At 38.7% G+C, this 14,577-nt stretch overlaps 1 protein-coding gene across 2 annotated transcripts in view; it reads right to left on the bottom strand.

The window, feature by feature from the left end:
- Positions 1-209: 209 nt before the first annotated feature.
- SLC22A3 (solute carrier family 22 member 3) overlaps positions 210-14,577 on the bottom strand; it is a 49,168-nt gene continuing 34,800 nt past the window's right edge. For both annotated transcript variants that reach the window (XM_060753678.2, XM_067465793.1), the window contains 7 exons: positions 14,002-14,119; positions 9,806-9,903; positions 9,481-9,695; positions 4,734-4,842; positions 4,209-4,321; positions 3,181-3,280; positions 210-2,674 (listed from right to left, as the gene is read on the bottom strand). In XM_060753678.2, coding sequence (XP_060609661.2) covers positions 2,623-2,674; positions 3,181-3,280; positions 4,209-4,321; positions 4,734-4,842; positions 9,481-9,695; positions 9,806-9,903; positions 14,002-14,119 — 805 coding nt within the window. In that variant the 3' untranslated portion in view covers positions 210-2,622. The remainder of the gene's footprint in view (positions 2,675-3,180; positions 3,281-4,208; positions 4,322-4,733; positions 4,843-9,480; positions 9,696-9,805; positions 9,904-14,001; positions 14,120-14,577) is intronic.

Here is a 14,577-nt window from a genome sequence, read left to right on the forward strand (position 1 = left end):
GGCTACAGCTGGGAATGCCGATGTATCAGCATAGTCAGGATTTGGTTTTTGGATTTTTTTTCCTGAAATATTTTCAAGCCATGTTGAATCTCTATATGCAGAACCCATGGAAACAGAGTGTTGAAAGTATTGTTTTTAAATGCAGTTAGGTACGTTTCTGAAAAAGAACTAATAAATATTCCAGTCACAATTACAAAACAAAGCAACTCTTTAATTTCCCATTTCTACCAGCTTGCCTTTTAAGTTTTTTTTATTTAAGAAAACATGCATCTGAAACACAATTCCTTTCCATCCAAATAATTTTTGCCTCAACATTCCCAATAGAAATACAAGGCAACAACATGAGGTATAACATGAACCAGCATTTGAACTACATATTCCTCTTCCATCATTTAGAGAGGTCATACCCTGCAACTATTACAGTTCACATCAAAAAGGAATGAAATTACAACTCCTTAAATCACAATCAGAATGGGATACAATTATATATTTACAACTGGGGAAAAAACAAGTGCAAGTATCTGATTATTTCTGATTAACAAAGGGTGTGTGCACACTGTAAAATTAATGCAGTTTGGCACCATTTAGCTGTAATGGCTCAATGGTATAGAATTAAGGGGGTTGTTGTTTTACAAGGCCTTTAGTCTTCTTTGCCAAATAGTGCCAGTGCCTCACCAAACAACAACTCCCGTGATTCAATAGTGTTATCGAAAACCAGACCCCAAAATGATGAACCCCAAATCTGCAGCCTCATGGATGAACTAAGGTGTCCATGTTGACCTCATTCATTGTTTTTAGAGGTATTTTCATTAAAAACCCCTGGAATGCCGCACAGTACACACCTCCGACCTCAAGGGACGGCAACGCCTTAGTTAACACAATCCCTTCACAATATCCCTGGGAATACATAAAGAACTCACATGGACTCACACAAGAGCCTCTAGGTCGTTTCCTCTTTTTCCTGATATGATCTGGTTTGTTTCTGGGAATGTTTCCTCCTCTCTTTCACCAAATCAGACCTCCCCTCCTGGGGTTCACATTGAAATTACCAACACTCTCCTGGGGCTCACATTGAAATTACCAACACCCTGAGTTTTTACCGACTGAAGCTGAGATATCAAATCCTACTCCAACCCATTATCTCCAGCCCCACCACATTCCTCTCCACTTGTGCTCCTCTCCTGGGCAGATCAATAAATAGACATAAGTCTTCAAAATAATCCAATGACAGTTTATTAAATTTCCCACCACAACTGGAGCCAACCAGCAATGACAATGGACGCATCCCCAGACCAATCAGGAGCTTTGTTTTGAAGAACTGTCAAAGTGATATAAATATTTCTGTATGTTTGGATTGATGTATGCCAGTTCTTTGGAGCGCAGACCCCACTGACATCCCCTTTGGCGTCTGATTTTTCCTTCAACTCATCTGTGTCTCATTTGATCCTTTGGGAGCTAGGCACTCTGGGTCCCAAACCCACAATTTTAGCAGAGCTGAAATCACACAACAATAGCATTGAGCCATGGCAGTTAAAATGGTGCCAAACTGGATTAATAATACAGTGTACATACACTCTAACTATGCTCTGAATTGAAAGCCAAGCTACATCTAAGGCCTCATCTACACTGTCCATATAATGCAATTTCAAATTGGCAGTGTAGATGGAGCCATAGTTTGACACTTCTTTTTTCAGAGGTAAGGAGCAACAGGCCAAACCGTTGATGTTGAGTAATGGCACTTCCAGCCAACAGAGTGCCTCTTGCAGAAATGAAAGAAGCTGTATCTCAGTGCAGTTTGAGAGGAGTGTTCAAGAACAATGAGCCTCCTCCATTAGCTACAACAATGAGCAGTAGAAGATGATGAAATGCACTAGTGAGTAGAAGAAACTGTTTACACTTGCACAGATGTATATTCCACCTGGTCCCTAGCACGGCACCAACCAAATGCCTGATATATGGAATAATGAAAGTGGACATATGCATTGCAAGTTGATGTAAAGTAAAATATATTAATTATATCTACAACATTTGTGCTGAGCTAAATACCAGCATTCAGTTGAATCCACATAGGCAGCCAGTTTCTGATTTTAATGCCATTATCTTTTAGGAAAAGCAGGGTGCAGAGAATACAATTTTGGGTTCTCCGCCCAGCCATGAAAACCTTGTAGATTTTTGATTGGATGGGTTTTTTTTCATTAACTTTGAATAAAAAATATTTTCCCCCTCATTCTGATTCAGTTCGACTAGATCATCTGAATGGTTTTTAGAATTTTCTGGTTTTCTCACAAAGTTGTGGACCACTTCTACAATTCAACAACATACACTTTGAGAAGACAGGTGATAGCCATATATGAGAGATACATACAATGAAGTATGATCTTAGATAAAACAGTTTTTTCAGAGGATGTGGGTACTCCTTTAAAAGACCTGCACATAAGCTTTCCCAGTCAGGAAACAGGAGTTACAGAAAATACTTCCAAAATTGTAGAAAAATAATGCCTTGTTTACTGTAGATGCCCTTATGTTTTTAAAGAAGTGCTTTATGAATATTTGTTATGAAACAGCTGGATCCATCTTCTCCATCCAGTGGCTGAGGATGATCTGGCAGTACATCACAAAACATCAAACGTATGAGCTGGAATTTTGGTGTGTGTTCCCACATCTTCTGCTGCTACTGTAATGAGAAGAAAAGAACAAAAAAGCAAGTTTTAATTGTGAAGTTTACTTAATCAGAAATTTAATCAGATCTCAAGACTTAAGAATTATATTCCATTTTTATAAATTCTGGGATTTTAGTTTTGTGAGGCACTAGAGCTTTCAGGATTAGAATTCTAGATGCCTTTCCCTAAACTCCAGACTCCAGATTCCATAGGATGCAACTAAGGAAATGAACATGGAATCATAGTGCTATAAATATGTATTGTGAAATCTCCCCATGACTACTGGATGGGCAAGAAGAAATGGCCTTTCTTTCTGTGCACATTGCTACTGTTGTTATCTGGATTTGGGCTCCCCATGGCTGCTTCAAGACATTTGTGCACATATCTGAACACTCACAGAAAGAGGTAGAAACAAAAAGCAGAAATACACATGGTGAACCATGGTCTGGAAATGTAACAATCCTGGAGCTTATATGTTCAAGAAAATATACATTAACCAATAAGGCTGCAGGTAAGGTACCTTGATAGTTGTTCCACATCCTCTATTGTTTCTGGTAGGGAGAGTCCTTTTGTCTCAGGTAAAAGTATGACTAGAATCCCAGACAAAACAGCCAATATACCTACAAGACAATAAAAGAGAAAATGTGTAATGTGCTGTAAGCAATAAACATTAAAAAAATTAGTACTACATCTGAAAGTAGTTTGGAAGCAAGATAAACAGCTAGATAAAGACAAAATGAGCATGTTAAAGAACGGTGAGCTGGTACCATGAACCATTGCTGCTTATAATGCTTAACTATGAGTCATGAAGTCAAGACCCAAACATAGCAACATTAGATTTTCTAGAGTCTAATGGTGCTCCTAGACCAGTATCATACCATCAGCTGCTTCAGACAGAGATGGTGTAGAGTAGAAAAAAGGGCATGGGAGATGACATTGAAATGCCCCTGGTCTCATAATCAACTCATCCTATATGTTTTCATAACCATATCAATCCTAAACACCAGTGTACTCTGAACTGCCTGAACTGGTAGATGAAAGAGTGGCTTCTGGGTTTTTCTATGACAGAGCTTAGGAACTTTGCTTTTTAATGCTAAAACCCAATGTTTACTTTCAGCTAGAGCATAGCCATTTGATCAGTTGAGAGTACATAAGTGTTGATGTGCCATTTATCAATTGATTCAATTATTCTAATATACAGAAGACTGGTAGTTGGTTTTGGACTTCAGATGACAACTAGAATCACTCCAATGGTTCTTTCATTCTAGGACCTTTCACCCAAAAGGAACTTTCCAGAGTATAGTATTATCAGTGGAAATGGAGGATGAACATCTAATAATACATTTCCTGAAGTTAGTGTAGATGGCAACAGAAAATGGCCTTGAGGGCTAGCTCTCTTTGCAGAAAACAAAAATATTCTGTTTTTATTCTGAAAAATGAGTTGAATAGACAAATGGGGCTAGGAATCAGTAAAAGCTTTCCATAGTGAAAATGTTAATAGAGAATGGCACTTCTGCAAAAGTGACCACTTTTAAAATAACATCTTACAGTAGATGATTAGAGGAAGCTCCGACCAGATGTCTGATAGACGGTAGAGTAAAAAGGGGGCCACAATGCCCCCTATATCACACAGACCTGAACAGAGAGAGACACCAAAATTTCTGCAGGGAAAAGAAAGGAAAATATATTAATCAAACTAAATACTAGGGAATACCCTGTTTTTGTGCCCTGAAGACCACCCCCCCCCCACACACACACACACACCAGTCTCCCAAAGCTCCTCAACACCCCTACCCAAACTAAATAAACTTTTAGTTTAATTTTTATTACTCTGTCCCAAAACAAGTAGATAGCACACCCCATACATGAGAATACATAAAAAACTATCCCTTCCACACAAGACCCCAGAACCCCACACCACACCCAACACTTTTGTTTTTCTTTACAGCCCTTCAAATGGCAAGCCTTTGTGCCTCTACCTTGATCTATGTCATTTCTCACATTTTAAATGCTTTCAGATCCCATGCTGGATGAGATCTTGTCAGATATTTCAAAAAATTTAATTCCACTTGCCTGAATACTGTGGGATACAGTTCAGAATTTACAAGATACACAAGTTCAAAGGTTATGGTGATTCCAAGTCTTGCTAAGATGGCTACTGATGTAGTTAACGATGGCATATCTGTTGAGACACATGCAAATGAAACATTAAAGTTATTCTTTTAACTATGGGATCCAATCATCAAGTTTGTGTTGCTGGTCCCATTTATTATGGCTCTCCCTGCTCTCTAACTTTATTTTCAGTGCAACTTCTTCACAGAAAAATATGCCCCAGAAGGAGAAGGAAAAATGATATACATGATAAGTTCTTCCTGACTTCATAAACATAAGATGTGGACACAAGAAAATGGAAATGTAATATTAGATTCCTTACCCACTCTGTCGTTTACTGTTATCTAGCCTAGATTTAAAAGAATGGGATTATGTTGCTATATTTTCCTAAAATGAATTAAATTGCAATCTCCAGATTGAAACATATTTTAGAAGAATTACTTACACTGACCTATAGGTAGCACTAAAACACTACTGTTGAATTTACAGTTTCAGTGTTTAGGAATTGAGGGAATTTGGGAGGGAATTTTTTTAAAAAACCAATTCTTCCTAAAGTATGTAAAAAAGTAAAATTGACTCATCTGGCATCATGGTCTTAATCCTTCAAAAAGATTGCCATTACCCTCTGCATAACCAGTTTTGTCTGCTTTTGGACACTAAATAGAATCAGGCCTAGTTACTATAGTGATACCCTGAGTTAAAAGCTTAATTCATTTCATGATCAAACTCTTAACTCAAATCGCTCTTATCTCAAAGGGAATTTTCCCATGGAAATGCTTTTAATCCTTTCCGGTCTCCCCGAACCCCCCCCCCCCTGATATTTTTGTTATGTGTTTTTAAATAAACTTTATAAATAACAAATAACAAAATGTGTGTTGACCAGTGTAACAGCAAGACAGAACCGGCATGTTCAAATGCAACAATAAAAAAGAAAGATAAACTTCAAAATGATAGAAGCACAAAGTTATGGCAAGGAAGCACAAAACACAAAGTGAAGAGGCAGAAGTATCATTTTCTTCATACTGTACTTATTCCAGCCTTCCTCCCTCTCTTGCTCTCTCTCTCTCTCTCTCTCTCTCTCTTCATAAAGCCAAACATACCAGGAATAAAAACCACACAAACCACCCAAAGTTCCTCAAAGCAAACAGCAATCCCTGAAACCGGACAAGAGGACGATGCATGCAGGCACGAGGCACAGAGGTTGCTCCTTTGAAGCCCTGTACTCTGGCAGTAGCGTTCCCTTTGGTGCTAGCACTCCTTCTGGCAGTGCTGCTTATCTCAAAGTGCTGCTCATATGTCAAAGCAAAACTTGGGCCAAGCAACAGATCTTAACTCAAAAAGCTCTTAAGTTGAGATTCCAGTGTATTTGAATGGAAGACAACTGGAGAAGGCTAAGGATTGCCAGAAAGGGCCATTCCTGCTAGTCATTGCTGAGCATATTGGACTAAATAGAGGGTTGGGCCACAGTCATTGTAGACTATGAATGTGGAAGAGTGACTTTTAGCACCTATTGTGTTTGGATATGTTTGTCATCCTGGATCAGGATTGGCTCTTTTTTCCCTTTCTTGCTCCACATTTTACCTAGTAGGTTTCCTATTGTTGTTGTTGTTTCAAATGCTAGATGGGCATCTGTTGCAGGTGCTTTGACTGTGCTTTTCCTGCCTGGCCAAAGGGGGTTGGACTGGATGGCCTCTGGGGTCTTCCAGTGAAATAGTTAACATTTCCTAAAAGTGGTAAATGTGTTCTACAGTTGTAGCACGTTTCATGTTGATAGCTCTAATAATGAGGGAGGAAGGAACTCCTGAAGTTTCCCCATTGGCACAATTACTTAAAGAAAAAGTAATTTAGTAATGAGTATTGAAACTTTTTCCATTGCTCACACAGGCCTATAATCTTTCCTAAGGTAATTTTCTGCAGAAAAAGTCATTTCACTACCTGTGATATATTAAGAACATCTTTATTATCTATCCTGGTGAAATTCCACAAGGATTTCCATAACTTGCTTTATTCAGCCTGAGCCCAGATGAATCCATGTAACAAATTTGCACTGTGGTCACTACTGAGCAACTACATAATATACATAAATGCATCATTTTTATCAGAAAATTAACATCGTAACATTTACAGATCTCCAAATTTCACTTGTAAAACACCACCAAAATCTGCCTACAACCAAAACTGGTGATACAACTGGATTTGTTCAGAGGTTTGCAATTCAAATAAGGCATTTCTTAGGCAATTCCAGTAAAATGAAACAAGAGAACAGGGCCAAGTGGTACCCTGGAACAATTGATTACATGTGGACCCAGAAGGGAAGACAGCAAAACATCTACAATTTCTCATCTAAAATCACACATACATATCAGCCCTTCCTAGACAGTCCTTTCATAGGCCTTAGATAATAGGCTTATAATTGCTTACAGAGAGCTGTGAAAAGTCAAACAGCGATTTGCTATGCAAACTAGACCATGTAATAGAGGGAAAAACACTGGAACCAGCTAATCCGTCATTGCAGAAGCCAATTCTGTTTCCGTATTTACTCTGACAATATTACTACAAGACCTATCTCGCCCACAATTTTAGTAAATCTGTTGCTAGCAGTGATCATTGCCAGTAGTGGTCTACTACATTCTTGTTTGTTGTTGTACGCCTTCAGGTCATTTCTGACTTATGGTGACCATAAGATGAACCCATCATGATGTTTTCTTGGGGAGGTTTGCTCAGAGGAGGTTTTTTTCATTTCCTTCCCCTCTAAGGCTGAGAGTTTGACTTGCCCGAGGTCATCCAAAGGGTTTCTATGGCTAAATGGGGATTCTAAACTCGAGTCTTCAGAAAAGAAGTCCTATATCCAAACATCCACACCACGCTGACTCTTCTACCAACTTCTACATAGTACAAAGATTTTAATCTGTGTAAATTTCAGTTTCAGTGAAGAGACATCTCAGCCTCCAAGAAAATGTTTGCCTCTACTTTACCAAAGAAATAGATTGCACAGAGTGTTCTTTAAATTACTATGGGAACAAAATGTTTGCAAAGTCACTGCAAGAAGGACATAGCCAACAGAGCAAATAAGAATTATAGTTCATAGTTCTTCTGTCACTTGCAATTACTCTCAAATCTCTGAAACCAATTCCTTACACAGTTAAGGGTTCTGACCCCCTTCTTGGTACTTGGCAAAGGCGCAAATAGGTTTCCTTAGAATGATTTACATTTGTTCAAACAATACTATCATCACCTTTAGAATGAACTGGCCTTTCGTGTAAAAGATGGTATCTATTTCATTGTTCAAGCAAGGAGAAGTTTTGCTAGAACAATGAAACGGATGGTGTTTTATTCACAATTTAACTGGCAAATGCTTTTCCTACTCTTCTCTCCACAAGAACATAACACATTAGGCAAAAATGAGTTGGATCCTGACTGAAGCATGTGCACCTGGGCTGGGAGGCCAGGAATTTGCTACCCTTTATGCTTTGGCCAGCAGGACTGAAGTCCAACAAGTCGGTGGTTCGAATCCAGAGAGAGCGTGGATGAGCTCCCTCTGTCAGCTCCAGCTCCCCATGTGGAGACATGAGAGAAGCCTCCCACAACGATGATAAAACATCAAACATCTGGGCATCCCCTGAATGTCCCTGCAGATGGCCAATTTTCTCACACCAGAAGTGACTTGCAGTTTCTCAAGTCACTCCTGACATGAAAAAAAAACCTTTGGCATCCTCTCTAGCCCCCCAAACCTAGCAGGCCAGAGAACCCTTCTGAATGAGCTACAAGCTACATTGAGCAACATGTGCCCATGGTAGGCAGATCTTGGATCAGCCCAAGTGTTACTGAATATTATTTTACAAATTATTTGGCCAATTGTAAGCTGCTCTGAGTCCCCCTTTGGGGGTGAGAAGGGCAGGATATAAATGTCCTAAATAAATAAATAAATACATTTGTAACTTTCCCATCCCGTAACTTCTTTAAACCAAGTGTGCAGTCACATTGGGGTCATATGGCCAGAAAAAAAAAACCATTGTACATGATAGTTTTTTTCCTTTTCAGCTGACATTAATCTTGCCTTAGTTTACCTCTCGATGCCAAAATAGTGACCCCATGGCCGAAACAAAGTTCAGAAATAAATTTAAGAGTCTCTTTTGTATTTCACTGACCTCAGTGAACCCTTCCGTGATGATGTCAGTTCAGGGCCACCTGACAGGTGCTGTCAAGTCATGCATTCATTCCATGCAGGGCGCTGACAAGTTAGTGATGGAAGATTAATGATAAACAGCATATTACCTTACTTTATACTCCAGGGTTTCTACAACATTAAGCGATTTATAGGCAAGGGATTCAGCTGAGTGGAATCTGAATCCAAAAAAAAAAACCCCCTGATCTAACAATTTTGTTAAATGCTGTGGCCAGCATTTACCTCTTCCCTATGTTACAATGCATCATAGTACTATAGCCATTTGAGGATCTGCCCCTAAAATTCTTGCTTATACATTAAATAAGAACAGTGAGACACATGACTTGTGATGGTTTCCAACTACTGAACTCCCTACCTCTTCAGTCTGCCATTATTTTCAGGAATTAATGCAAGATCTTATTTCAGCAAGCTTCCAAGGACAGTTGGGGATGTTTTGCCTGTTTCAAAAATATTTATGTATTTAAATGTTTTACCTTGGAAAGCATTCATACAAACAAAAAGCCGTGAAAAGGGGAAGATTACCTTTGGGTAAGAATGCAGTAATTAAGCATGCAATCCCGGCCACAATTGCACTTGAGACAAAGAGGGGGCGCCGCCCAATGCGGTCAATTGTCAATAGGATTAAAAAAGCCGCAGGCAATTCCATCAGTGCCGAGATGAAGAATTCCAAATAGAGATTTCCTTTTATGATCCCCAGGCGCAAGACAAGGCCTTGATAAACCACTGCACTTGTGAACCTTCAAAAAAGCAAAAGAAAACAAAGAAGATACATAGATTTGAAAACATTGTGGTTTATACAAGAAATATTGAATAAAGAAGCTATAGAGGTAACATGATTGGAGCTTACCAGGCATACATTAGGATTAGAGTGATTTTTCTCATCTGTGGTGTTCTAACCAGATCGAAAAGAGACGGATTACTAACTTCATTGTCAGAGACTGTAATCTGAGTAAAAGAAACAGAGATCAATAAAAACTGATCATACAAATAAAAATATCAGTAAAGAAATGTGTGCAAACAATGGTGCCCAAAGGTTTCAAAATACTGATAAATGAAGGAACTATTATATTAATAACAACAGGGTTGAACTTTTTATTTGTGTGTATTTCTGTTAAGTTTGTGCATTTGGGGTAAACCTTGAACTGTTTTGTGTCCTGGCTTTTGGTGGGTGCCCCGATCTGTTTTTTTGGGAGCCTCCCGAAATCGGGAGGGCAGATATCTGTTTTCACTCTGGGATGCCAAAAGATCGGTTTTCTATCAACTCATTATGGGGGGGGGGGGTCCCCAGACTCCCCTTCCCATTATTCTAGGCATTTAAGCTGTTTTACTCTAGAGGAGAGGTGCTCAGCTGCAGGCAGGCACACGCTTTAGGGAGGCTTCTTACCCATATCTACTCTAGAGAATAGGCACTCGGCTCCTGGCAGGTGTGTACACTTTCTCTCCTGGACCTGCATACCATACACACACTCTTTTCAAGGCAAGGAGGCAAGTTCTGTTTCTTAATCTAGAGGAGGCATGGAGGCATTTGGTTGCAGCCACATGTGCTTTCTGGGCCTGCATGCCACACACACTCTTTCCAAGGCAAGGAGGCATGGATCGCCAAGTGCTCACAAAAAGCAGACAAGGAGCTGGGATCAGGTCTGGCTTGCTTTCGTGTTGAGCTGATTTTAATACTGGGGGAAGCCTTCCCATTATGTGCTCCCAAAGTTAACATAATTAACAAAATAACGGATGGTCAACCTAAGTCTGAAATGACCTGAAAGCACACAACAACAACAACAACAACAACAATCCTATCTCATCAACCAAAAGCAGGCCCACACTTCCCATTGAAATACTAATATGTTTATATTTGCTAACATTGTTCTTCATTTTAATTATTGTTTTGTTTTTAAGTGTTTTTTGCAGTACAAATAAGATATGTGCAGTGTGTATAGGAATTCATTCATGCTTTTTTCAAATTATAATCCGTTTAAGGGACTGCAACCTGGCCCTCTATTTAAAAAGTTTGAGGACCCCTGATCTAGAATGTGGAAGAGGCAACAAGGGGATCAGCTATTTTAGATCCTAACCAACAGTGATCACCTGGTAAATGGGATGGATGAAGTGGGTTCTCTAGATGGGAGTTTGTTATTCAGCAGAAAGGGGAAGTCGAGCATAGTCAAATGCACACTAACTTCAGCAAACTTAAGGAAAAACTGAGCATATTCTAAATTATAATGTAAGGACCATGGCAGAAATCAATGTGATGAATACAACTAGTCAGTTACACAATGTGTAAGGCCACTCACACTTTGCCATTATGATTGGCCCATCACTAGTGAGGAACTGAATGCCCACCTAAGAGTTACAAGGTAACAGATTTTCTCAAACTCCCAGCTTCATTTTGGAAACGAGAGCTACAAGATGTGGGAAGAAACCTTGCTGGGAGCACAGCATGTCAAAGCACTTGAGCCTTCCTTTTTGGTACATTCCCAGGAGCAGGATGCTCTCTCCTGGGCACAGAGCCAATTACCACAGGACTTATGCATCCCAAAAGACCCTGGAACAGATCCCAAAAGCAGATGAGAAGCCACATATATTACTGAAGGCCACCCAATTGCAGATGTGAAGAAATTAGACTTTTTGCTATTAAAATTGTGGCTACAGAATGGTGTGAGCAAAGCAATACAAGTCCAGTATCGAATACTCTCAAAAGACCGCATTGCTAAACAAACGGAAGAATCTGAACAGATAGACAGTCTACAGCCAGTAACACATTTCCTCACCCACAGACTTGAATTTGATCTTATGGGAATGCGTCTTTCAATGAGTTTTCTTTTAACACCATTTTAATTACGGTATATGGAGGTGCATTGAATACTCATATTGAGCATCAGCTGATGTGTAGCTATTTGTGTTTCTTGCACAAGCTTGGGTAAACTGTTATCTAATGAGGTGTGTGGTTATGGTTTCAGTGGTGAACTATGACACTGAAAACCAGACTCTGAATTCTCAATTGGCCATGGAAACCCATGGGGTGATCATGAGCAAGTCAACTCTCTAAACCTGAGAGGGAGGCAATGGCAAATTGGCTCTGAATAAATTATGCAAGGATAACCCAATGGATAGGGTCATCATAGGGTCACCTCAGGTCAGAAATGACTTCAAGGCACACAACAATAAGACTCCTAATTATGCTTAAACTACCAAAATGACAGCATCCAGACTGCTGGTCTTAGTTTGGGGACCCCTGCTTTAGGGTATTATGTGCTGGAAAACACGAAGATTTGTATATGGTGCTTCAAACTATATTGAAATACCCAAGAATTATCTTTAAAATGATTTGTAAATATAAAAAGAGAAGAGAAAAGTGCATTAGCTTAGTTAATATTTAAGCTTAAAATGGTAAATATCTGCCATGAGAAGATCATGTCTTTCTTATTATAAATTTAATGCAAATCATCTTCTTGGAATGGTGTTTCCTGTGGGAGGGATGTTTCCATTGGTGCCATAAAGACTTCTATCCAAATACAAATAGCAGCTTTAAGAGAGTGATTATAATATAATCTACCTTGATTCTATTTGCCCAATTAACATAATCCCCAGTTTGCCCTTGCTCAACCTGTTCTTTTTTTTTTTTTTTTTTTTTTTTTTTTTTGATAATGCACTAAGCATTTTCTGAGAAGCTGTGAGTATTTCTGAATTTTGCAGCCAATATTGCTTGGGTGACTGAATTTTGTATCATTCACTGCTGGAATGACTGGTACAGGATTCAATTCTTTCTGTTCATTTGTCCCAAAGACACAATATATGTGAATTTGTTTTTTAAATGGTTGTAATGGGTTGTTTTTTTTACTCTTGTACACAATGAATGTTTAACTATGTCTGTTTTAACTGTGGCAAGTCACCTTGAGTCCCAAACTGAGGAGAAGGTGAATATAAACATGGTAATGGTGATCGTGAAACAGCGGATTTGTGATTTAACCCCTTAACACCCTTTCCCTGCAATGTTTTATTAAAATGCTGAAATCATGTTGGATTGTTGTTCTACTACATAGTACTTACCAACATGGAATGGTCAATTCTATCTTATTCCCATGTCTGTCTCCATACAGACCAGGCTGTGGCGCAGCTAGTTAGTAGCCATCTGCATTAAATCACTACTGACCAAGAGGTCATGAGTTTGAAGACAGCCTGGATCAGAGTGAGCTCCCAACCATTAATAGTCTAGCTTGCTATTGACCTATGCAGCTCAAAAGACAGTTGCATCTGTCAAGTAGGAAATTTAGGCACCGGTTTATGCAGAGAGGCTAATTTAACTAATTTACGACATCATAAAATCTTCCAGCAGTGTGTGTAAAAATGAGGAAGTACTCCATCAAGGACTCAGTGTCACAAGTGCATGGTGAAGTGGCAGCTCCCCCTATGGCTGGAATCGAGCATAACCTCATGAAGCCAGAAAGCTGGAATGTTAAATTGCCTCTGTGTCTGTCTATATATGTTATATGTCTAATGGTATTGACTGTTTGCCATGTATATGTGCATTGTAATCTGCCCTAAGTCCCCTGTGGAGTGAGAAAGGTGGAATATAAATACTGTAAATAAATAAATAAATAAATAAATAAATAAATAAATAAATATTGTTTCTTTGTGGGCATGAATCACATCATAGTCCTTTTAAATTTCAGACAAATTCTGGAAACAAAATGCACACCATTTATATCAATTTTTACTTATTTTGTTTAGTCATATTTTTGTCCCTGTCTAAAAATTTCTGACAAAATAAAACATTTTTGGTTTGTTTCAAGTAAAAAAAAGTTCTTATTTTTAAAGCCTTCTCTGATTAATCCAACCCTCTATTTCTTGGATTACATAAAGAACCTATGTTAATTTGTATATTGACTATAATTCATGTAGTGTTAATGCATATTGTTTTGATTTTTTTGATCTGTGCAATATATGTGTGTGTGTGTGTGTGTAAGTAAATAAATAAGTAAGCACATTTCAAAAGTAGACAGACATTAAAAACAAAAAAAAATAAAGAATACATATAATCCGTACCTCAGAAAAATGTGGTGGAAAGGATTTCCCATTGTCTTTGGCAATGGATTGCATAACCTTAAAGGCTTTTTCTCCTTCTTTGCGAGTTAGTAGCCACCGTGGAGATTCAGGTATCAGCCTGCCAAAGGACAGAGGTCAGTGAGGTTGCATTAAGAAACCAAAGAGATGTATTGTCTGTGTCATCTGAAAGAGGCTAATTGACATATATTGTGAGATTGTTCTGCTTTCCATATTTCTCTTGGCAAGATTCTTCCTCCTGAATCCCCCTGCGCATTTATTTTGCTGATAGAAACAAGTATCTTAGGAAACTTTGCAAGCAAAGTTGGAGTGGATAAAGTAAAACGCAATATAACTGAACCATGTAATAGCAATGAACTGTAAGAGTGACATAAACCAATAAGTTAATTCTACAAAAAACTGCTCCAAATTTGGAAGCAATACTTTATGAATCAGCTGGAAATTCTAATTTATTGAATTCATTCTTTCCCTTACACTAACGCAGCTTACACAGTTAACCTTCTAGGTGCTCATCTTCTATGTCACGAGCAGTTCTCCATGGTGTCTTTCAGGGCTTTT

This window comes from Anolis sagrei, chromosome 1, assembly GCF_037176765.1.
Source record: "Anolis sagrei isolate rAnoSag1 chromosome 1, rAnoSag1.mat, whole genome shotgun sequence".
In the NCBI taxonomy this organism is placed as follows: domain Eukaryota; kingdom Metazoa; phylum Chordata; class Lepidosauria; order Squamata; family Dactyloidae; genus Anolis; species Anolis sagrei.